The sequence below is a fragment of the Lepus europaeus genome, chromosome 2 (genome assembly GCF_033115175.1).
Source record: "Lepus europaeus isolate LE1 chromosome 2, mLepTim1.pri, whole genome shotgun sequence".
Lineage (NCBI taxonomy): Eukaryota > Metazoa > Chordata > Mammalia > Lagomorpha > Leporidae > Lepus > Lepus europaeus.
Window position 1 is genome coordinate 55,353,011 of NC_084828.1, and position 23,053 is coordinate 55,376,063.

The 23,053-nt window shown below is 37.7% G+C and overlaps 1 protein-coding gene across 31 annotated transcripts in view; it reads right to left on the minus strand.

Moving 5' to 3' along the window:
• ABI3BP (ABI family member 3 binding protein) overlaps positions 1–23,053 on the minus strand; it is a 298,516-nt gene that overhangs the window by 83,579 nt on the left and 191,884 nt on the right. For 24 of the 31 annotated variants that reach the window (XM_062207047.1, XM_062207032.1, XM_062207040.1 and 21 more), the window contains 18 exons: positions 22,182–22,256; positions 17,997–18,038; positions 17,157–17,204; positions 16,064–16,144; positions 15,579–15,626; positions 14,288–14,362; positions 13,547–13,594; positions 12,092–12,151; positions 11,222–11,311; positions 9,931–9,963; positions 9,122–9,205; positions 7,476–7,535; positions 6,588–6,671; positions 4,920–4,979; positions 3,597–3,728; positions 2,665–2,748; positions 1,236–1,295; positions 69–152 (listed from right to left, as the gene is read on the minus strand). In XM_062207047.1, the coding sequence (XP_062063031.1) occupies positions 69–152; positions 1,236–1,295; positions 2,665–2,748; positions 3,597–3,728; positions 4,920–4,979; positions 6,588–6,671; positions 7,476–7,535; positions 9,122–9,205; positions 9,931–9,963; positions 11,222–11,311; positions 12,092–12,151; positions 13,547–13,594; positions 14,288–14,362; positions 15,579–15,626; positions 16,064–16,144; positions 17,157–17,204; positions 17,997–18,038; positions 22,182–22,256 (1,248 nt within the window). The remainder of the gene's footprint in view (positions 1–68; positions 153–1,235; positions 1,296–2,664; positions 2,749–3,596; positions 3,729–4,919; positions 4,980–6,587; positions 6,672–7,475; positions 7,536–9,121; positions 9,206–9,930; positions 9,964–11,221; positions 11,312–12,091; positions 12,152–13,546; positions 13,595–14,287; positions 14,363–15,578; positions 15,627–16,063; positions 16,145–17,156; positions 17,205–17,996; positions 18,039–22,181; positions 22,257–23,053) is intronic. The other 7 variants (XM_062207128.1, XM_062207055.1, XM_062206975.1 and 4 more) reach the window with 6 other exon arrangements.

Sequence of the window (23,053 nt, forward strand, 5' to 3'; positions counted from 1 at the left end):
ATTCCTCCTGAGATAACCTGGCAGAGTTAGGCTGCAGGGGCTCTTCAAACCAGGAACAAATGTTTTACCTGGTTTGGACTCGGGTGCTTCAGGAGGTGGTTTGGTTTTTGGTCTGGGACGTGGACGGCGTGTCCTCTGTGATGTTTTGGAAGCTAAGAGAGAAATCCTTGAGTTACCACATAACCACATTGTCTAGGGCTCTGGTAGCTACAGCAGTACAAACATGACTTCACACTTCATTGCTTGTTAAATATTTGACGTTTTTAGTATATTTTTGCCACGTACACTTCTCGTATATCTTTTTCTACCATAGAAAATTATTTGAAGATAAGAATCACTTTTTTAGGGGATAGTGTTGTGGCACAGTGAGTTAAATCACTGCTTCCTACGCCAGCACGCCACATCAAGTCACCAGTTCAAGTTGAATCCTGGCCGCTCCATTTCCAAGCCAGCTTCTGGCTAAAGCACCTGGGAAGCCAGCAGATATGGCTCAAATATTTGGACTCTTGCCACTCACATGAGAGACCCAGAGGGAGTTACTGGCTCTCTGTTTTGACTGGTTTTTATGGCCACTTGGGAAGTAACCATCAGATGAAAGACCTATCTTTGTCTCTTGTTCACTCTACATAATAAGTAAATAAATCTTAAAAAAATAACTTTTAATTAAAGAAAATATTATCATCAAAGTCTCAAAGGGAGGCTTGATTAGGTACCAAAGACATTAAGAATCACTGCCAAACTTGAAAGGATAATGGACTAATAAGTCTTAATAAGTCTGGAACTTATGGATTTTCAATCTTTGGCAGGTTTTTCATATAACTATTAAAATAAGAACATATTAACTAAATACAAGCAAAATAATAAAATATCAAGCAAAAAAATTAAAAGGGGAGAAATGCAGATGTGCAATAAATCATCGAGGCCTGTTCACGTCTTCTTCTGTCCAGATGAGAGACAGAAACCTATGATATGTTTGAAACACAGCTCTATCACACAGCTTAAAGAAATCACAGAATGATATAACACACTTTAAGGTAGGTCACATGACAAGTAGGTGACCTAATGTAGGGTCGTGCATGACTGATTCTTCTGGAAACATAAAATTTAAGAATTTTATAATTTTAAAAAGAATATAATTAAATGGTCACAAACAGTAATTATGTCAGATGAAGCAAGATGGAACTCTATGCTTGACAGTGAGCAGAAGACTTGTGAAAGCAGTGTGTTAACATTACCTAACGTTGTTCTTGGGGCCTCAGGTCTAAGAGTGACAGGTTCAAGAACGGTAGCAGGAACTGACCAAAAACAACACAGCAAACCAAAAAGATTTCAGTATGTAGGAGAAGTTACAACATTTGCATCTAAACCAATCTTACTAGTGTATGAATTCTAAAGGAAAACATAACTTCTCAACTGAGTAGAGTATATGCTTGTTTCTTGACAATTTGACCAAATGATAATGATGATCAGTCTTTGGTGTAGTTTTTGAATTTCCTTGAATAGCCTGAAGAAGTCAACATAAAATTCTCCTAGGCTTTGAACAAATGCTAAGTGATATAGAAAACTCAGCTCTGCAAAATATATTACACATTTACCTAATATATGCTTAGAAATCCCCTTTAAAAAATAAAACTCATGCTTGCCCTGAACAGAAGTACTTTCTATGTTTAAGAAAGCATGCATGCAATAGACAGTTGATAAGTTTGAAATTGATACACAAATAATCATTAAAGTAGACATGTTTATTATGCCATGAACTCAACTACAGAGTCTGAGACCTCTGCCCAACCCATGGTAATTAAGAGAGCAGGATAAAGACAGCCAATTAATCTGTAACACCAACTAGAACATCTATTTTTTCTCAGCACAGAAAAGATGGAAATGAAATACTGCTGATGTCTCTGTATCAAATCTAAGCTCCTAAATCAGATCCTCTAAATGCTCCTTCTATTGGCCTGCTAGACGTTCTGAATCAGCATCATCAACTACTGCGTTTGGATCACCCAGAAGTAGTCCATTTAGCCTGGACCCTCTGTCTGGTTGACCCCTGCCCCCCTACAAGTTCAGTCCTCTGCTTTTGTTCTTTCTTCCTTCCATTCACGCAAATCCTGCAGTGAGTCCAAAGTCTGCGTCTAGCCCACCCTGGTCTTGTCTTTGCTGATTACCACTGTATGTTTGTATCATGTATGTGTGTTCTCAATTATTGTGTGTTAGAAGTAAAATAAGTCTCCTACAGCTATTTTATCAGCCAAGATTGCCAAGGAGGGTCTGGAAATATGCAAAAACAGTTCATTACTTAAGGAACAGCCCTCCTGCCACTCTCCCCAAATCCACAAAACACATGCACATAGTATTTTTCAGAAAATCCTAGAAACTTAGGTAAGCAAAAGAGTGTCTGCTGCAGGATTTAATAATTTGTTTACTTGATCCCAACACCTTGTAAATAGTAAGAAACATACTAAATACATAATTTCAAAGAGTCTCACACAGAACAAGGTATTCTGACAACTGGGTCTTACTCTTTCACGCTTCCTGCAAGCAGGGCATAGGAAGTGCTACTGATCATGCCTCATGCCTTCCTGCTTAGGGAGAATAACAGCAGTTTCTGTCCCCACTGGGATTGCTTCCAAGGCTAACTCTTAAAGCACAGAATTACACATTTACCCAGTTTGGTGTGAGGTGCTTGAGGGCTTGGTGTGGTTTTAGGTCTAGGACGTGGGCGACGGGTTCTTTGTGGTATTTTAGTAGCTGAAGAAAGAAAAATCTTGTGTTACTCTAGGTCTTATGGTTCTAGATACTAAGGAGAGGACTGTCTAAAACTTGTCAGACTTTCTAAAGCTCTATGAAATTTTTAGCTTTACCTTTTCATTCCTTTTATCCAAATGTGACTTCTTTTTTATCACTGGTGGTAACTCTTTGAGTTAACTCGTGTATAAGGGGTTATTCATTCCAGACATGAAGATTATTACTTGCATTGAGAAACTCATAAAACTTCCTTACTATTGAAACAATGGCTGAGAATCAGTGTTCAATAAAGGAGGAAGGGAAATTAGGGCTATGCTAATTAAGATGCTTATAATTTAAAATTTCAGATTGAGGTAATTTTCAAGTTATCAAATTAATAACAAAACAGTTCATTACTTAAGAAGGGCACTCCTTCCACCTTTCTTCCCAAATCCACAAAACATACCATGTACACAGCAGTTTTTAGAAAAAAAAAAACCTAGGGACTTAGGCAAGCAAAGGAACATATGTTGCAGTTACTGGTGATCAGTCTAAATATGAAATAGATTCCAATTTGTATTGAATTCAGCTTTAATACAGAATACTGCTAAGTGAAGCACAATACCCAATTTCATATATGCACATGGTATGTAAATGTTTTGAATTAAGTTCATGCCTTGCTCTAATAAAAACAAAAGGAAACTTGGTTCCAAGAGGTTTCAATACTCATTAGCCCATAGAAGTGACTGAGTGGTGATGGAGGGTGATTGTCGCCATCTCATAAAGGAGGAAAAGCCAAGTCATGGGGATGGAGACTAAAAGGACTGCATGGTGAGCAACAGATGCACTTGACAGAAGCATGGGGTCATTACCTAATGTTGTGCCAGGAGTCTTGGTTTTAAAAGTAACAGGCTTAAGGTCCGTAACAGGTACAAGGACTGTAACAGATCCAAAGTCTGTAACAGTTTCAAGGGCTGTGACAGGTGTAAGGTCTGTAATAGGAACTGAAGTAACAAAACAGAAAAGTTTAAGAAAATGTATAAAGAGCTTCAACGTTCACTTCAAATCAATCTTATGAGTGTAACACTACATTTAAAATTAAAAAGAATTCTGAATTGTGTATGCCAATATTTATATGCTAAAGCTCTAACCTCCAATGTGTCTATTTGGAGAAAGGATCTTTAAAGAGACAATTCATGTTAAATGAGGTCATAAGCGTAGGGCTATAATCCAAGGGGACTGGTGTTTTTTTCAGAAAAGGAAGATAAGCCAGGGATCACACATATAGAGAAAAGCCTGTGTCAGGACATAGCACGAAGGTGGCCATCTGAGGTTCAGGAGAAACCACCCTTGCTAACATCTTGACCTTGGACTTCCAGCCTCCTGAACTGAACTGTTTTATTTGTTGTTTAAACTTCCCAGTGTGTACTGTTTTGTTATGGCAGCTCTAGTCAACCATAAAGGCAATTTTTTTTGTTCATACTTGACTAAACTGTAGCCAAGTACTCTATCCCATGAAATTGTCATTTTCAGTCTCTGTTTTGCACCACGAGAGGCAAACAGTCCCTGCCATTGTTGCTTGATTATCTGAATTTAATATGGAAGATTTTAGGACATTTTTAGTCATTTATTTAAATACATTTTTCACTATTCTCAAGAAACATGTGCAAAATGATCATGCACTTTTGTGGATGCTAATTAAAGAGTTAGATTTATCAAATTCTGGTTGCAGAAAAAGTTCCAAAACATCCAAGCGGTCATTACACAAGTAACCAGAAATGACTACGCTCACCCTGCTGAGAGCTAAGCTGTGGACAGAACTTGTGACTCCTTTGCAAACCAAGGCCCTCAGGAGGACTGGGTCAGGGACAGCCACTTCATCTGTGGCATTCAGTAAATCACTTGACTACTTTCAGCAGAGGGAAAACATTATCCAGTGTGGAAAGAAGGGATTTCTGATACTCATGAGAACAAGGTCAGATTCAGTAAGACATTTAACCTTCCACTTTCTGCAGTGTTATCCAAATGCAGAATCATTAACAAAAGGGTTTAGGTGGGGGCTCACTTACAAAAGGGGACAACTTGTTTTATGCATGCCCAACTCTCACAAAATGAAGAATACAGTTGAACAACAAGAGAGCACATTTGACAGGGAACAGAAAAGGTTTTTGCTAAAGGTTAGAAGGAGGCATTACCCGGTGCTGTTCCTGGAGCCTCTTTAATGGGAGTAACTGGTTCAGAGATTGTAGCAGGAACTGGCCCAAAAGAGTAACAAACAAGAACAAAACCCATGAAACATTATGAAATTATAAAAACTCTGGACATTCACTTCATAAAGATCTGGAAAATGATAACCTCTCTGAAGCACAAAGCGAACACGTTTAACCTTCAGCTGAGGGAATCTGATGCCCCTGCCCTCAGGTACCAATTTCTTGGAAAGAGTTGTAATTGACCGTGGATTCAGATAATGGTCCATGTGAAGTGCCCCTGAAATTTCCTCATTCTCCGATTACCCGAGCTGAACATTTATACCAAAGTAGAACATGCTCATCTTGCTGAAAAGCTTATCTTTGGAAGGAAGCATCAGAGTACTTCAGAGCAGAAGAGGCACTTCACCTGTAAGACTGCATCTCTGGCTAGTACCTAGAGAAAGCCTGACTCTACAGGGATACTAATCATTCTTAGATGAAAGGCACACTGAAGGCCAGCATTCAAAATCGCTTTCTAACTATGTGGCCACTAGCAGCAGCCTCAGTAACATGTTCTGATTGCCTCCTAGAAGCCTGGCAGCCTCTATTGGTATAAGAAACAAACTCCTCTGACTGGTTCCCACTACCCCAGTCTTTCTGAACTTCTCTCCCACTCTTCTCCCAAAATGATTTTCCTTGAGCGATTTTTCCATTTTTAGGTAGAAAAGAAAATAAAAACACAAAAACAAAGGAAGAAAAAAAAGAAAGAAGACTATTATACAAACACTATATGCCACAGAGGGTGGGTATTGTGGTCCAGTGGGTTAAGCTGTGGACTGGAATGCCTGGCTCAGGTCCCAGCCCCTCTGTGCTTCCAATTCAGCTTCCTGCTAGTGCACCTGGGAGGCAGGTGATGATGATTGAAGTACTTGGGTTCTAGTCACCCACACCAGAGAACTGGATGGAGTTCCAGGATGGCTTCAGCCTGACCCAGCCCTGGCTGCTATGTGCATTTAGGGAGTGAACCAGCAGATGGAAGATCTCTTTGTCCTTCCCTCTCTGTAACTCTGCCTTTTGAATCAATCATCTTTAAAAACAATGTTCAGGGAAAGTGAAATTGTTTATTTTCATGCAAAAATGTTGTGGAATCTATGCATGTGACAGTCTTCAGAGAAGTTCCTAACATCCAGAGTATTTGAAGAAAGCCACATGTGGACTTCAAAATTTTTTGGCCTGAATAAAACTTCTCTTTTAATTCCATTTTCCATAAACATCTGAAGTTTCCCTCATATGACCCAGAAAGCCTAAAATAGCTACACTCTGGGCCTTTATAGACCAACTCCTGACCTGGATACTTACTATGACTTACCTGACTTTTATAGTCACCAGGAAAGAATTTCCCACTTGTACAAGCATGCACTCATTCTCTACCATATGCATCCTACTATATGCGTTCTCTGAATGATGAGAAGAACTGGATACGAATGAAATTAAATAGATCTTGAGAGAGAAGATCTAATTTAAAAAGTATATGGATTTCAGGTCTCACACCATCTCCACAACCCCTGTTTCCTGGTCAGGTATAGAATCAGCTGCTGACCCAGACTGGACACTTTACTAACTTTATCTGCCCCCACACAGTGAGGATCCCTTAGCCAGGACCTACACATTTACCCAGTTCAGTCCGAGGTGCTTCAGGACTTGGTGTAGGTTTAGGTTTGGGACGTGGGCGACGAGTTCGCTGAGGAGCTTTGGGAGCTGAGGGAAGAAAATCTCAAGTTAATGAAGTGTTTTGGATTCCGGAAGCCGGGGATAGGATTCTCTGTGTTATGATTTCTTGAGTTTTAGAAATTTTTCTTTTCAATGTGAAATATTTGCCCCCAGTTTTGGTAATGTGTTTCTTTACATCAACAAAATCACACAGAAACACACACTGTTAGATCAGGAGTATTTTAAGGAGATCTCAGAGATTCCTGAATGGACAAACCTTCTAAAATCTGAGTTATGGTAGTGGTGGGGTGGGCATGGGGAGATTCCATCCCAATGCTGATGAATATAATTTAATCAGCCTTAGGCAGCATATTTTTTTTCTCATTACTAAAACAAGAAATTACATAAAATGACAAAACAAAATCATGCAGATAGTAAAAATATAGGGATTTAGAAGTGCATAAGAACTGAGTCACACTTAAACAGCTGTGCCAACGAATTCTACATAGATCAAGGACAGACACCTTTATAGCCATCCTTATTGACTGTGTATGAAACTCAGCAACACAGAACATGATGAAAATGGTACATGGGAGTGAGATTCCACAAATTCAAAGACATCGCAAAGCAGACATGTACACTGAACTAAGCACACATACTTGGCCCTCTTAAAAGACAAGACATCGTTGCAGTACTCTCAGATATAGTAAGAAGAAACAGAATACTAGCTGACACAGAAGACTGGAGTAGTGGGAGAAGCTGTGGTTATGATGGTGATGAAATGTGTTGGTGATGAAATGGGCTAGCAATGAGCAGAACAAGTGGACGCCACTGGACGGAAAGTATCTTTACCTAGTGTCATGCCTGGAGCGTCAGTCGTAAGAATGACTGGTTCAAGGATTGTGGCAGGAACTGATCAAAAGTAACAGAAGAAACCAAAGAGATTTTGTGAATGCAAGAAATGTCAGAAAATACATCTTACCAGTAAAAATAGTATTTCCAAGACTATATGTTTTTATTATCTTAAGAGAAAGGAAATATAATTTTCTTCTTTTAATACTTCTCCAAAGTGTAACCACTCTTTGATTCAGAAAATAGTCACCAGCTTTGAGTTTCGCTGAGCCACTCACTGAGGTCTGAAACAAGCTCTCACTGGTTCATTTTTGATTTAAACTAGCATGAATGCCTATAGTATACACTGGAAGATCTGGCTCATCATCTTTTTAGACAAATATATGGTAAAAACACTAATACTTTTGTCAAAGTTAAAAACATATACAGCATGTACTGTAAGCACTAGTGGATGATGGATACAATAAACAGTTCACATGTCTGAAAGTAAATATAGTATGGCAGACATACCCTATCATGATCTCCAATAATTCCTACCTCTTGGTATTGACACCTCTGGGCAACCCTCACTCCAGTCCTTAAGTGGGTACTAGACCTGTGAGTTGCTTATAACCAACAGAATAAGGTGAAGGTGATGATGTCTCCCTTGGTAGGGTTATACTGTGTGTGTCTGTCATGCTGAAACAAGGAAGAGGGTGGAAGGGTGATACGGAGAAGATGGACTGCACAAAGGTGTCAACTCTTGGAGGAGGGAATTATTATGGTCAACCTAGGGTTGCCTGCCACACATAGTAACAGCCAAAAAGGGGAGCTACAGTCATTCAGAGACTAAGTCCTCTGTGATCACAGGGTATTTAGTAAGATGAAGAACCACTTCTCAGTTTTTAATCACTAGGCTGGGCATCTTCAGTCCAAGAACAGAAAAGCCTTGGTGCTGGGTAGAAGTAAACATCACTGAAGCCCACTGGGTGACCTTTAAGCTCTTAAACAGACATCCCAGAAACCCTTTAGTTCACCCTATGAGCCCATTCAATAGAGAGCATCAAGTTATCCTCAGTCTGGGCAGCCAGCTCGGACACATACCCTGCTTGTCAGCCTTTGCCCCTTGTCCTTCTACTCATCCAGGTTCTGTGCTGATTTCCTCTTCATTATCTTGGATTTCTTCCATCTCTAAATATTTACCATGCTCTGAGCATGCAGCATTTGTGCTGTCCAAGAAATTATCTTGTATTTGCATGAACATACCATCTCATGTTACTTTGTCTGTTCATGCAGGAACAGCTTTGATGTACAATTATCATATCATCTAGTTAGTAAATAAAACATTCCAGTGACTTCTGCTGTTTGGAGAAATTGGTATAGGGGAATTAGAAAGGTAGTTGATTTGAACTGATTGTGCTGGTTCAATGGCATATGGAGCAACTTTAAGATACAGAGTTAAATAATGAGGAAAGTAAACAATCTGATCATTGATAAAGATGACTACCAAGAAGGGAGTATGAGCTACTCAGCTACCTTACTGTTTTTTTTTCATTAATCAGTACTTTAATTCTTAGACACACAGGACACGTTCTGATATATCATGAGCACAGAGCTTTTAGAGTTCCAACTGCTTGGATTATTTAAACTAGGTGTCACATATTTACCAAGTTTGGTCTGAGATGCTTCAGGAGAGGGTGTGGTTTTAGGTTTGGGATGTGGGCGACGGGCTCTTTTTGTTGTTGTTGGAGCTGAAGAAAGAAAATTTAGGATTAACATGGTGCCACTGGTTCCATAAACTGTGAATAGGATGATATAACATGGCTCTAAATTTTCTAAAGCTTGTGAGAGATCCTTGTCATTTTGGTTAGAAGTCTTCTCCTTTAGTACAGTGACAGGGAATCATGCATAAGAATTTAAGATTAGAAACCACCTCTACCTTCTCAAAAGCTTCTCTACCCCCAAACTGGTTACAAATCACTGCCGGACTTGAAGGGTGTGAGAGACATTCAAACCAAGCCTCCAGTACTCACTTGTAATTTAAGATGACTGGGCTTGGGCAGACTTTTCACTTGCTAATTTACTAGAATAAGCCCAGAAAATTCATTGAAATATCAACAAAGCAAAACATTATGTAGAACTTTAAATATAGAAAGTAAAATGCTTAAATAAACTTATGGTGTCATCGTTGATACTGTATTTGTCTAATTAAGTGGTGTATATGGTGAATAATATTTGGATCTTGGCTCTAACAGTACTGCTCCAAAAGACTCAGACTGATATGATCCAATTTCAACCTGGAAATTTATCTTAAATTAAATCCATGCACTTCTCTGTTAAAAAGAAAGCCTTCAATATTTTAGGATGATTACCAAAATAGAATGACAAGGAAGGCATCATTATCTAGATAGCACCATAGCTAAGTCTAACAATGAGTAAGAAAATGTACTTGCTTGAAGACATAAAGAGTCATTACCTAAGGATGTTTCAGGAGTAATAGTTGCATAGCCTGTAGCAAAAAATGATCAAAAGCAATTAAAAAATGTCAAATACACTAGAAAAGCCAGCAGATTCTTTTTTAAAATGAACTTGCACAGGATAGCATTGGTTCTATAGCCAAAAAGGCTAAATTTTAAAATTCTTAAGAGGTCATACATAGGTTTGTTCTTATGATATGGCTATATCCTTAGATCTCTACAAAGTTCTGCCTGTTTTTATATTATATGATGACAGAATATACTACTTAAATTTTTTAAAGCATCTGACACATTTAACAACTATGGGAAAACTGTAAAAGCATAATTGGTAACACTGTATTAGAAAAGCAAGCTGCAGGTCATGATAGATGCAGTTGGTGCTATGTGTAAGCAGATGCAATGATGAATAATTAAAACAGATAATGTTCTTTTTTGTTGAGAGTCTACTTTGGAATAAGACCAGGGCATTTGTCCAAACAAAGGCATACAATGAATTAGATATATTGGGTCACCAGTCCATGGAACTTGTTAATACATCTCTCTGTTATCAGGACAGAAAAGACCTGACCACAGAGGACCGGAGAGAATGCTGTAGCCAGTTGGCTCAGATCCCACCACTGAAGTCAGGCATTTAAGGGCCTCTTTGTGAATTCATCCAAAAGCAGCCTCACTGTCTAGCTACGCAAACAATTGCCTTTCTCACAATCAGATTGCCCTTCTAATTCCTCTTCTTCTGCTGTTACCCACATATTGGGACCTTCCTGCCTGTAGATAAGTCTCCTGCTCATCCCACGAACATTTCTCAACTCTTACAAATTTCAAAGTCCACAGCATACCTACCAGCCCACAGATCTAATTCTTCCTTAAGAATTAATAATATGACTAACTGGTAAAACAAGAAAATTTGCCTTTGTCCACATTCTTTTATACATACTTATGAATAGTCTAACATGAGAGTATCTTCCTTCCTGAACTAAGCCTGTCATTTGTTATTTCTAAAACTTTCCTCAAGGATGCTAATGTTGCATTTAATAAAATATGTGACTAGTTGAACTAAATATGCTAACAAGGTAAGTTTTTGTTGAATCAGAATCAAAGAGAAAAATGTAATTGAATGCTAGAGAAGCAAAGAAAAACACCCAGGATCAAAGAACTCCTTATGCTAGCAGGGCAACTGCTTTCTGTGACTTCACACTTTTACTGTCACAGGAATCACAGGCTGCCGTGAAACTGCAACCCAGTATCACATCAAGGGGGTTCCACGGGGGCCAGGAACCACATATTATTTACCTGGTTTAGGCTGAGGTATCCCTGGGCTTGGAGTAGTTTTATGTTTGGGACGTGGACGACGTGTTCTTGCTCGCTGTGATGTTTTTGGAGCTAAAGAATGGAAACTGGTTACTGTAGTCTTAGGATTCCAGAAACTGAATAATGGATTGCACATGACTATAGTTTTCTAATAATTTTGAGAAATTCATTTTCAGTTTGGAATTTGCTTATGGTCATCTATATTTAAATTTTTTTGTTCTACTGACAGTTCTGAGAAAAACAGAATATGTAACATTACTTTAATATTCTGAAAACTTTATTCGTAAGTTGCTGGGATCAGTTTTTGAGAGGGCCCAGACCAAGGAAAGTGAGATATACACATGTCAACGTTACATTCCAGGGGAACCCAGGCTCACCTGCTTTTCAGAGACTGTACTTAGAAATTACTTTGCTTAGGCACACATTCCACTGAAAACTATCAGAATCAGCACATCTCATTTCCCCAAATCACTGGCAGATAATAAAAATGCTCTCTGTATCTTCAAACAACAGAAAGCCAGATGCTTACAGAATTGTAACTGAAGGGTATGGGCCAGGGACCTAACTGTATTTGTAATTCAGCTTTAAAACAGAGCACTACTTGACTGGTGGCAGGCTCTGCAAAGCACTAGGACAACAGGACAGTATGGGAGACAGACGCTCTGCTCCGGATGTACAGACTGATGACCAAGGAACTTGTTTTAAATCATCCATTCCAAATGAAGAATCTAGTTGAATAACAATAACAAGAGGATAACGAGAAAATCTTATGACAGAAAACACTTTTTCACCCAGATAGTGATGGAATAAACTGGACAGGGAGCAGAAAATGCATGAGCTTAAAGAGATTACCTAATGTTGTGATTGGAGCCTTAGTTCTCAGAACAACAGGTTCAAAGTCTGTAGTAGAAACTGATCAAAAGCAATACAATAAATAATGGGGATTAAGAAATACAGAAAATTATCTTAAAATTTATCATCTTAAACCTAGAATGTTTGGTAAGGATTTCTAATCCTGGGAAAATGGTATTATCCATTTGTCTTATAACATAGGCACACCCTCCATACTGTGCATGCCTATGAGGACAATGATAACTATGTTGGAAACCCAGCTCCAAGAAAATCTAGTTGTCTGATAGTTAACTTCAAATTATTCTGAAAAATTACTATGAAGACTTTTGTTGATATTCAAAAGGCGTTCACTGTCATTATTAATTTGTTTTGAGGTGTGAGTAGTCAGAAATAGAAAAATCCTTCCAATCTGTTTATTGGAGGTTTGTGACAGTGGTGCAGAGCTAAGTTGGTATCTTTTGTTCATACTACTAATAAATGTAATGTTGCTTCTTAGCATTTCTCCTTATTTATTCATTTATTTCAAATGGATAATTAAGAGATAATTATTCAAGTTAGGAAGTAAGATGATTAAGAAAATCTGAATGGTAATAATTTAGCATTTTGTCTGGATAAACAGAATTCTATATTTCTATCGTAGTCAAATTATGCAAAGATACAAATTAATAATTATAATTCTTTGGTATTAAATTAGTATCTCCACTTATTTTTCATTAATCTAAGAAGATTAAATGTGATATTCAAACATCACCAAAAGCCATTATTGAATTTATAGAGACTGATTTGATCATTCAAGACATCACAGCACAAAGTTGACTTAAGACACAAGTGAAAATGTCTTGTGTACTAATGGCATACAGAAGAGATGGAGGAAACCAGAACAGGACAAAAATGAAAATCAAAACTGATTGCTTTCATACAAAATCAGAAAATCCCTACTTTATTTGAAATTTAATGTCATAAGATGAATTTATCAACAGAAAGATCTGCTTGCATTTGAATATTACAGAATCAAGAAATAAGATACTTTTGTTAGAGATAATTATATACCTTAGCAAGCACCTTAAAAACACACCGAGGACAACATCTAACCATCTTGTCCCTTCCTATATCCATAAATTGTGCACATATGTAAACAGGTTTCAAAAATCTCCAAGCATGTGGGAATGCATGCATAGGGCACCTGTGATTTTGACAGCATCGAATGCTACAAGCAATTGGGATGTCTCTGAAGGTGATCTAAGAAAGAATAGCATTCAAGTGCTATATGCAGTGTAGCAGCTGAAGAATGCCTAATGATGCTGAAAAGACCCCTGCAGAATACATTAACTAGTTTTTGGAAATGAATGCAAAAACATGTCGAATGGTAATTGTACACAGAATACAGATAATGATAAAAAGAGTTGAAAGGGGCAGCTGAAAAAAACATGGACAAAGAAAAGGAGGCATTGTTACCTATGGTTACCGGGGGAGCTTCAGTCTCAAATGTAACAGGCTCAAAGACTGCATCAAAAAGTAAACAGATAAAAGCAATAAAATAACTTTTAAGTACTCATTGATGTTTAATTCAGTGGATACAGAACCTGGTTTATTCTGAGTTAACAGAAATTGCCTTGTTGCTAGGTTTATTATGATATGATCTCTCAGCAAATTAGAATTTTATATTAATTAGAATCTTAGGCAAAAAGTTTAATTGCAAAACAGTTAAATTTCCAAAACTGTTCTAGAAGTATGTTCTTACATAGAAGAAGATCTCTGCTACTCGTTATTGTTTTAAATGCCAGGAGGATATTTTAGAGAAAGCCAGGCCCTGATTATTAAGTCTTTTTTTCAGTTGCGTCTGTAAAGGAAGAACACAGGCTCAACCTCCTGTGTGTCCTCTATAGCAGTGATTACTAAAACCAAAAACATTCCAGATATAGGAAAACCAGGTCCTACTCATTACAAATTCAGCAAAATAGACCTAAAAATGCACTGAGAAAATACAATTTGTCAGAAATCAGGTCTAAAATTTACTAATTTTCTACATATTTTGTTATTAATGCTAAAATAGCAGGGTGGCTACTTCAAGAAGGTAATCAACAGAATCATGATATTTGGAATTCCATGCTCAATATGACAAATCGTAAACATTTTTAGCAAAATTTCCCTCCCCCCAAATAAGCTTGTTATTATAAAGCTCGGGAATTTGTTTACCAGATTTAGTTGGTGGCATGCCTGGTTCTGGTGTAGCTTTGGGTTTAGGAAGTAATTGCTTTGGCGGTATTGAATCTAAAGAAAAGAGTGTGCTATAATTAGAGTTAGAGTTGAGCTGTGAATGTGATAATGAATATTAATTATGTAGTTTTCCCATTTACAGCACAAGGCACTGAAAGTAGTGATGGATTCGAGGTACATCTGGTCTGTGCTGCCTGTGGTTTTAAGTCTCTCAGATGTTTTTGACACTGAAGAAAAAGTATTAAAATTAGTGTAATCGCCATGTTGTGACTGTCAAATTAAGAATGTATATGCTGAGAAAAGACACTATATTAATTCAATGAATACATAAAAATGAATTCCAGGGATGTGAGAAGGGTGGAAAAACTGTCCATCTTAACTATGCACTTGTGTCGTTAGTGTTTTCTTAAAGAAAAAATCCTCACAAAATGCTCAAAATGTGTCTTTGAGCAAAAGTAATGAAAACCGTCATGACTTCTTTCCTCTATAATTTCCAAAAGGATAAAGTATATTAATTATATTTCTTTGACTGGTTTTCTTCAATATAAAACCAGTAAGGCAGAAATTTGAAAACTGCTTAGGAGGAGACCTGGAAAACAGTCCATGAACACTTGAAATTACACCTGAGATACAATGTTCCATAGCTACTGGTCGCTGGAATTCTCCAAAATAAAGTAGTAACAAACTGAAAGGAAATTTTAAGAAATTATACTGAAATAATGGTTAACAGTATTAATATTAAACCAATAGAACCATCCTGGGACTTTTAATGCTCTCAAGTTACAAAAACTGTAGCTAGTTTTATACTGGAGCTTAGACCAAGAAGAGCCTCTGGTTGTCCAAACATAATCAAAAACATTTTTCAAATAAACAAAGTAGGCGAAGAAGCCATTATTTCATGCAGATTTTTAACAGAGAGAAAAATTTTACAAGTTGAAGAGTAAAGCAATGAAATGATAACCATGGTGCTAGAAGGAAACATTGCCCTTTGTTCAGTCCAGCATGAACACAGAAGTCCCTGTTGAGAAAGAGTAGATGGCTTTCTCAACACTGGACTCATGGGATAGGAGGACATAGGGCAACACAAAACCAGGAAGTTGTGTCCAAGACCACAGACCTTCCCTCAGTGAGCACAGCAGATTCTTCCAGAAACGTGAGGGGAAGCGTGGGATGAAATTATGAGCGGGTGGTCAGACTGCAACATGCCTTAAGTAGAAAGTGGGAAAAGCAAAAAACACAACTCGTGAAAGCAGCTGGAGAGGCAGATTACCGACTGTGGGCACCAAGAGCTCCGGTTGTACTGTGGCAGGTTCTCCAGCTACAGAAGCAAAAAAGCAGAAACGCTAATTATGTCAAGAAGTAGCACCCTGAGGAAGGAGGCATTACCTTTCAAGCTAGGATAGTCTACCTTGACTGTGAACTTTTTCTCAATGTGATTTTTCCCATTTACTCCCCTTCTCCCCATTGCTTTCCCATAGAACATCCACTGGGAGTATGCATCCTAGGTAAGATTTTTAGGTGCCTTTAATAATCCACTTCATGCGTTAGCTTTCTATTATGTGAAAATAACTACAAATAAATATGTCATTTATAAATAATTCATATATGAATACAGAAAGTGAGGACAGGTACTCGAATATAACAATTGACTATGCTGGTTCCTAAAGCCCAGCGACATGTGTAGCTGGTAGTGATTAAGTCGGAAGCTCCATTTCCACTCTCTGTATTAACTGGAACATTGAATATCACATTTACCAGGTTTGGACTTGGGCACATCTGGGCTAGGTGTGGTTTTGGGGCGGGGGCGACGACCTGGTCTTTTGGTCTTAGGTGGAGCTGAAGAAAGAAAATCAACTAGTTAATACAGGAAGGTGGCTATACAGACTACGGTACAGATGACACGTATCTTCGAAGCACACATGAGCCCTGTGATTTATGGTGCACACATGTCCTTCTGTTTTGCAACTTCCTATCATTATTTGCCCAGTTAAATGAGTGCTTGAATTTTTATTTTTTTGGCCAAAGATTTATAAATGGTCCCAGGACAATCTCCTTATGTTTTTATTCTGATGTTGAAAAATCTCAAAATTTTGTACAGCTTAGAGGAGAGAGTCATAAAAACTTTTGCAGGAATTTGTTCAAGAACATGAGAAATGTTGCTTCTGAGAAGCAACCTAGGGATAAAAAAAAAATCAAAATTTATTTTGCCTAAGAATTGAAAAGAAAGTTTTTCACTTTAGCAGTTAAAAAAAACCCAACAATTCAACAATATATGAGAAAAGATTTTACATTCAGAAATTATTTCCAGGAGGGTAATTTCTTAGAAATGAGATCTATTGGGGTGGGCGTTATGTTGCAACAGGTTATGTTGCAGCTTGGGTTGCCTGTATCCCCTATTGGAGTGGCAGATTGAGTCCTGGCTACTCTGCTTCTGATGCAGCTTCCTGCTAACACATCCTGAGAGGCAGCAGATGATGGCCCAAATGCTCAAGCCTCTGCCACCCACTCGGGAGAGCCAAATGGAATTCTGGGCTTCTGGATTCAGGTTGGCTCTGCCCTGGCTGTTGCAGGCAACTGGGGAGTGAATCAGTAGAGGGAAATTTTGTCTCTCTCTGTATGATTCTGTCTGTTTCTCTTACTCTCTGTTGCTGTTTTAGGTAGATGAAAACAAACATTTAAAATGAGACATAAGATACACATACACACAAGTTTTTTTTTTTTTGTTTTTTTTTCTGGAAGAACAGCACATATACACTAATGAACGCTAATGTATTAATGCATTAATGTGAGTCTGTCAAGACACTAGGAAAAGAGGAAACATAGGTCACCTACTCAATAGCTGTATTACCTAATGTAGTTGTTGAAGGCTTGGTTCCCAGTGTTCCAGGTCCTAGGACTGTGTGAAAAACCATCAAGAAGAAATCAAAAATCAAAGAAAATGATAACTAAATATCAACTATGTTTACTTTGTAATTCCCACGTTAAACAAATATAAATGTGAAACATTTGTGTGCACAGAAATGTCTTTTCTATTTAAATAAATTCCTGCATTTTTAGACGAAGTGAGCAAAAATGTGGTAAGTTTGGAAAGAGAAATGGGAAAAAAGGGCACAATTCTATTTTGGAGGATATGAATGTAATAAAGTAACGAGCAGCTCATGCTATGAGGGAAAATAAGGGCAACTGGTTAAGAACACTTTTTGTTGTTGTTCTTTTGAAGAGAGAGAGGCTACAAAGATTGGGGTCAGTTTCTCTATTTTTCTCTTCGAATGGGTTTCCTAGTGACACATCAAGGTATTTAGATCTGGAAATAACAGGTGCTTTTCAAGAAAATCTGCAAATGGTAAGAGTTTTCAAAGTAAGAAAAACAACTCCCGAAGTGAAAGCACAAATATGTAGCAGAGAAGCAAGTCTCCACCACTGGAAATAACTAGGTCAGAACAAGTTGAGGAGAGACTCCTCAAGTATAAGGTGGGTCCGTAAAGAACAGGTTTGATCGCTATGTCTTGTGTGGCTTCTGCGCAGCCAGGCACAGGGTGCATGATTTTGCAAAATGGCTGGGAAAAAGTTCTGAAGGACAATTAAGAGACTTTTTTTTTTTAAATAAGCCAAAGCTAAGGACAAAGTTGAACACTGGCACTAAGGAAAGATCATTCTTTCTCTCCATCTTTAAAGGAAGCTTCATTACCTATGGTTGCCTGTGACGCTGGCAGAGTCTGAGGTTCCAGGGCTGGAAGGAAAGCAAGTCATATCAAAAGCAATGCTGAGGAGCACCGGGCAATGTAGACATCCTATTGTCTTAACCACGACACACGTCTTCGCGCTAGTGAAGGACTGGGTTCACCTGACTTATGAAAATGAAGATTGGTCACCCCATGGTATTTCCACAAACCACCAGAAAGGAATTGAGAATTCTCATATTTGCTGCAGACCTATAGCCCAACATGCTACAGATGGCCCCTGGTGGCCAAGGAAATGCTAAATGTGAGGGGCTCTGAGGGTAGCATCCCATCACCTGTCACTTTGGTTCTTGCAGTACAGCCAGACTCACCCAAGGAAGTGGGAAAAGGCAAGAGACCCACCAGATCTGTTCCTGCTCTTTTAGTTTTGAATGGTCTCCACCTTGGTTGGACAACATACTTCTGTTTCATGAAAGACAGGATTTAAACCTAAGATCCAAAAGGAGCTACATATATTCAGATGGCATTCTCCATACTTACTGGGATCCACCGCTAGAAAATACACTGTTTTACATGGGAAATTTAACCCACGTTGGTTGGTAAATCAAGGAGTCCAAAAGTAGTCTCAGGCTTCATAAAATGCTGAATTGAATAATAAGTATTTGGATAGATAAACCCTCTGATCTTCGTTCAATCTGACCATGATTAAATTATCTTAATGCTGAATGTAGTTTAGTTATAATATCTATTTGGGATTTTTAAAAAGAATAGATTTCTTTTATTAGGTTTCTTACTATTCTACAAAATAAAAAATTATCTTCTTTCAAAAAAGGAAATGAAAAACTATTATTGAAAAAAATAGGTGAAAATTCTTTGACATTTTTCTTCACAGAAATAAAATAAATATGGCATTCACTGTTCATCTTAAAAGAACTTACACCATTCTGCTACTGATATATTTCTAGTATTATATTTATCAAAACTTTGTCTGGACTAGGGAGTATGGCAGCTTTTGGGGAACAAAGTAGTGACTAAAAAAAAAAAACTTTACAGCAATTAGCTTTTATATGGCAACTAGACTGATTTTAGAAACTACACAATATATCCATAAAAACAACAAATAATGCAGAGAGACATTTCACTTATTCTGAAAGCAGTGCAGGAAACAGCAACCAGTGCTACCTAGACCCGCCATCATTCATGAGCATGTTTCTAACCCAAAAAACCTTGTGTTCTTGAGAATATAGAAGAGCAAGAATTAGGTTTGAAAGAACAAAATTCAAAGGCAGTGACTAAAAAAGGAACAGAATTATGATTTAAGAACTTGTCTAGACAGATTATAACAAACTAATGGCAACCAAGAGGTGATGTATCAGAATAAAGTACACATAACAAAGTAAAGATTGTGTGTGTGTGCATGTATGTGTGTATTAACAGGGGGAGGAATGTGAGGAATGAATATTTGAAGATATTTTCTATAGGAAAAGGGGATTCACCAATACATGAAAACACACACAGAAAATAGCAAAAACAAACTCTTCAGAAACTTTGACATTGTCATCATGTTTTTGATCCAACAAAGTTGCCTTCAAAAGTGTAAAAAAAATAAGACTTGGTTTTGAGAAGACTTCTCTATTTTAAATCTTAAGGGGCAAGACACAAAGGTATGAAATGTTGCATAACACAACTGAGTAGCCTGCAAATGACTAAGCCATTCACCTCAGCATAAAAGACAAGGATAACTCATTCACAATGCATGTCTAGTAAGGAACACAGATACAATTCTATCCACCATGTAAGAGAGCTCTATGACCCAAATGCCTGTAATTGGGGGACTTTCCCTACTTTCAGTTCATTAAAAGGTTGAAGGGTGGAATGTCATGGGCACCTTAAAGATTGAAACATGAAGGAAACAATTTTTATTGGATGACACAGACAAGCCAGGGCATGATGGTAGGTGGCTGTGGCTTCTTAGAAATGTACTGGATGGTGCATATGAAACAAATCCAAACCAATGTGGATTTTTACTCATTAACTTAACCACCAAGGAAAAACAAAGGAAAAGCAGCCTGTATGGAAAGTGAAATGGAAAAACAGGAGAGTGTGAGAAGAGGGGTGTGAAGGGCCACGGATGACTGAAATCCAAGAGCTTTTGGTAGTTTATTTGCCTTTCTGAACCTTGGCTAGACATCAAAACCCTCAGCACATCTATAAAGGAGGCCTTCCCTATAAAGTAAAAAATAAATAAAATACAGCTTCAGAAGCTAAAACTCAGCAAAAGTTTGCAAAGATCCAATCATTACTCTGTGTGGACCACTTGGGGTTGGCTTGGGCCAGCACAGGGGGAGGTGTGGATTCTGAAGTGTTGATACTTTGCTGTTAGGGCAAACAGGGTGGACATTCTTAACATGATTAGACACTTTAGAAATCAAAGGAATATAAACACATTAGCTTCCAAATAATGTTTTCCATTTTAAAATGACATGTCAAATTAACAAGTTTCTTTGCTCCAACACATTGGAAAAGAACAAACTCTCTAGCCCTTATTTGTGTTAATGAATGAATTTCCTCTCAGAAGACTTTTATTCGACATCACTGAAATTCATAATGTAATTTACCACATATCAACTGTAACTAGCATTTGTAGAAATCTTTTGGTGTTTTCAAATTTTGTCTTGCAATAACAGAAACCTTTACTTTAGAGAAATATTTATTTAAATGTAGTAAACAAACCATGTAGTAATATTTCTTAATCTGCTGGTAACAGCCATCTATTCAAAAACCAGCAAAAATATAATGGATGCTACCTCATTCCAAAGCCATATAAACATGATTGTTAATAAATGTACATTAAACCTTTCTTTCATGTAACTGTCACATTCCTTAGCATATTTCAGCTGCTTAGGGCTTTTTTTTTTTTTTTTAAGCTTAGCTTTACTTTCTCCAAACAACCTCTGCAAAGGGAATTTTTTCATTCCATCTTGGAGCTCACTCCCTTGGTCAGTGTCAACTCTTCTCTCTTTGCCCAACCTCTAATATCCTTCAGTCTGCCACCTACATCTGGAAATCCCACTGTTTCTTTAGCTATGGGAGCTTTGTTTTCTGAGCAATTACAATTTTCTTCTTTACCCATTTCATTGCAAAAATAAATCATGCCCACTTAAGCAGAAAATCTCTTGCTTTCATAATCCTATTGTGTAAACAAGCCATTAATGGAAATGCAAGTTCAAAGCCATCAAGCATTATAGTGAGAAATATACTCTTTTCAGAGCCAAGGGTTTAAAATGTAGATAAACTCAAAGATTTGGTCATTCAACATGTTCCATAATCTTATGTAAGGAATTGTCTCTGTTTCTAGTTATATTTATAGAATAACTGCTCCCTCATTTTTTTTTTCAAAAGAGTCTTTTTTCTTTAGCAAAACAGAAGTCAGTGCTCAGAAATCAGCCCCAGTGTGTGGGCAGATGGTCTAGTAGATAAGATACTACTTGTGATGCCTACATTCCATATTGGAGTACTTGGGTTTAAGTCTTGGCTCTACTTCTAACTCCAGCTTCCTGCTCGTGGGCACTTTGGGAGGCCACCCACTGTGGGAGACCTGGATTCTGGGCTTCCATCTGGCCCTGTCCTGGCTGTTGTGGGCACATGGGAAGTGAACGAACTGATGAGAACTCTTTTTTTTTTTTTTTTTTTTTTTTTTTTTTTTAGCTATTTTGCCTCTGCTTCATATGTAATAATAAAAAAAGTGCTAACTTGGAAGTCTTGGAGCACTAGAAAAATCTAACCCTTTCTGGTGTTGCAGCTGAGAATTTAGAAGGCCCCAAACAACAAAGTTATTAGAGAATGGAAACCCTTCTCCCCTTTCCAGCTGAAAAGCTATTCCTCATTGTGCAGAATTCCAGTCAGTTGTGGTACTAGGGAGGACTTTGTAGTCCTAGACAAGGGGATCCTCAATCATTCACATCGTCAGATTTCTGTGTTTTCTCTCTGATGTTCATGAACATAAGGATCCTCCACACAGCTCAGAGCAACACTGTGATAATATCGAAGCAGCTGGGTAAGATGAGATCATTTCATTGCAGTTTTGCACTTTTCATGGAAAAAACATCTGAAACTAATGTGAATATCAAAAGTTCTTGCTCCAAAAAGTTGCAACCCTACTTTTAGAGTATTAAGCAGTTCAGGGTAATTACCGGGTCTGGTGTGTATCACTTCTGGGCTGAGAGGTAGTTTAGGTTTCAAAGAAATAAACTGTGTTTTACTGGGAGCTGGAAAAATAAAGAAACAAAGTCATCAACAAATCAATTTTTAAGCATTTCAATGTCTAAAACCACAGAAGGAAAACCTAAAAATAAACTATACATTCAGTGGAAGGAATGCATCATCTTGGAAGATTCTGGAAACATCCCATTAAAATAATATTTCATGCTTCAGTCACATAGAAGCATTTAACAGAAATACAGTGAAAATTTTCACCCTAGTTTAGAAAAATATACTAAGAGTAGATTTAGCCCCCAAAAAATCACAAAGCCACTAAATTAGTCACAATAACCTTAAAAAGTAAAGACAGTGATTTCAACCTAAGATTAAGGAAAATCAATTATTTTCCACCGTTCCTTCATATTTCTCAGTCACAGCAAAGTCTTTAATCACTTAGGGAAAATTAATACTGATAGGTATAATGTCATAATATGAAGTATACAGAAATGCTACTTAAGGACTGTTAAAACACAGTACATAATTTTTCCGAATGAAGTCCAAAGTTGAACTTGAAGGCCTTTCTCAAAAAATGGAGAACTATATACAGGACCCAACTTCTACTATGACCAAATAGACAAGGAAGCAGTTGTGGTTCACCAACTTTCTATGGCACAGAATGGTGTCTGAATATTGAGTTCAGATCCACCAATAATAAGGCCAGCTACTCACAGTCATGACACCCATGCAGTGACTATACTCTCCGTGATATTGAGCTTTGTCCAAATGAACCACTTAGAAAAGCTATTGGCTCATTACATAAAAGCTGGGGTACTAGAATTTCCATGGTGAAATGAAAAACCACATT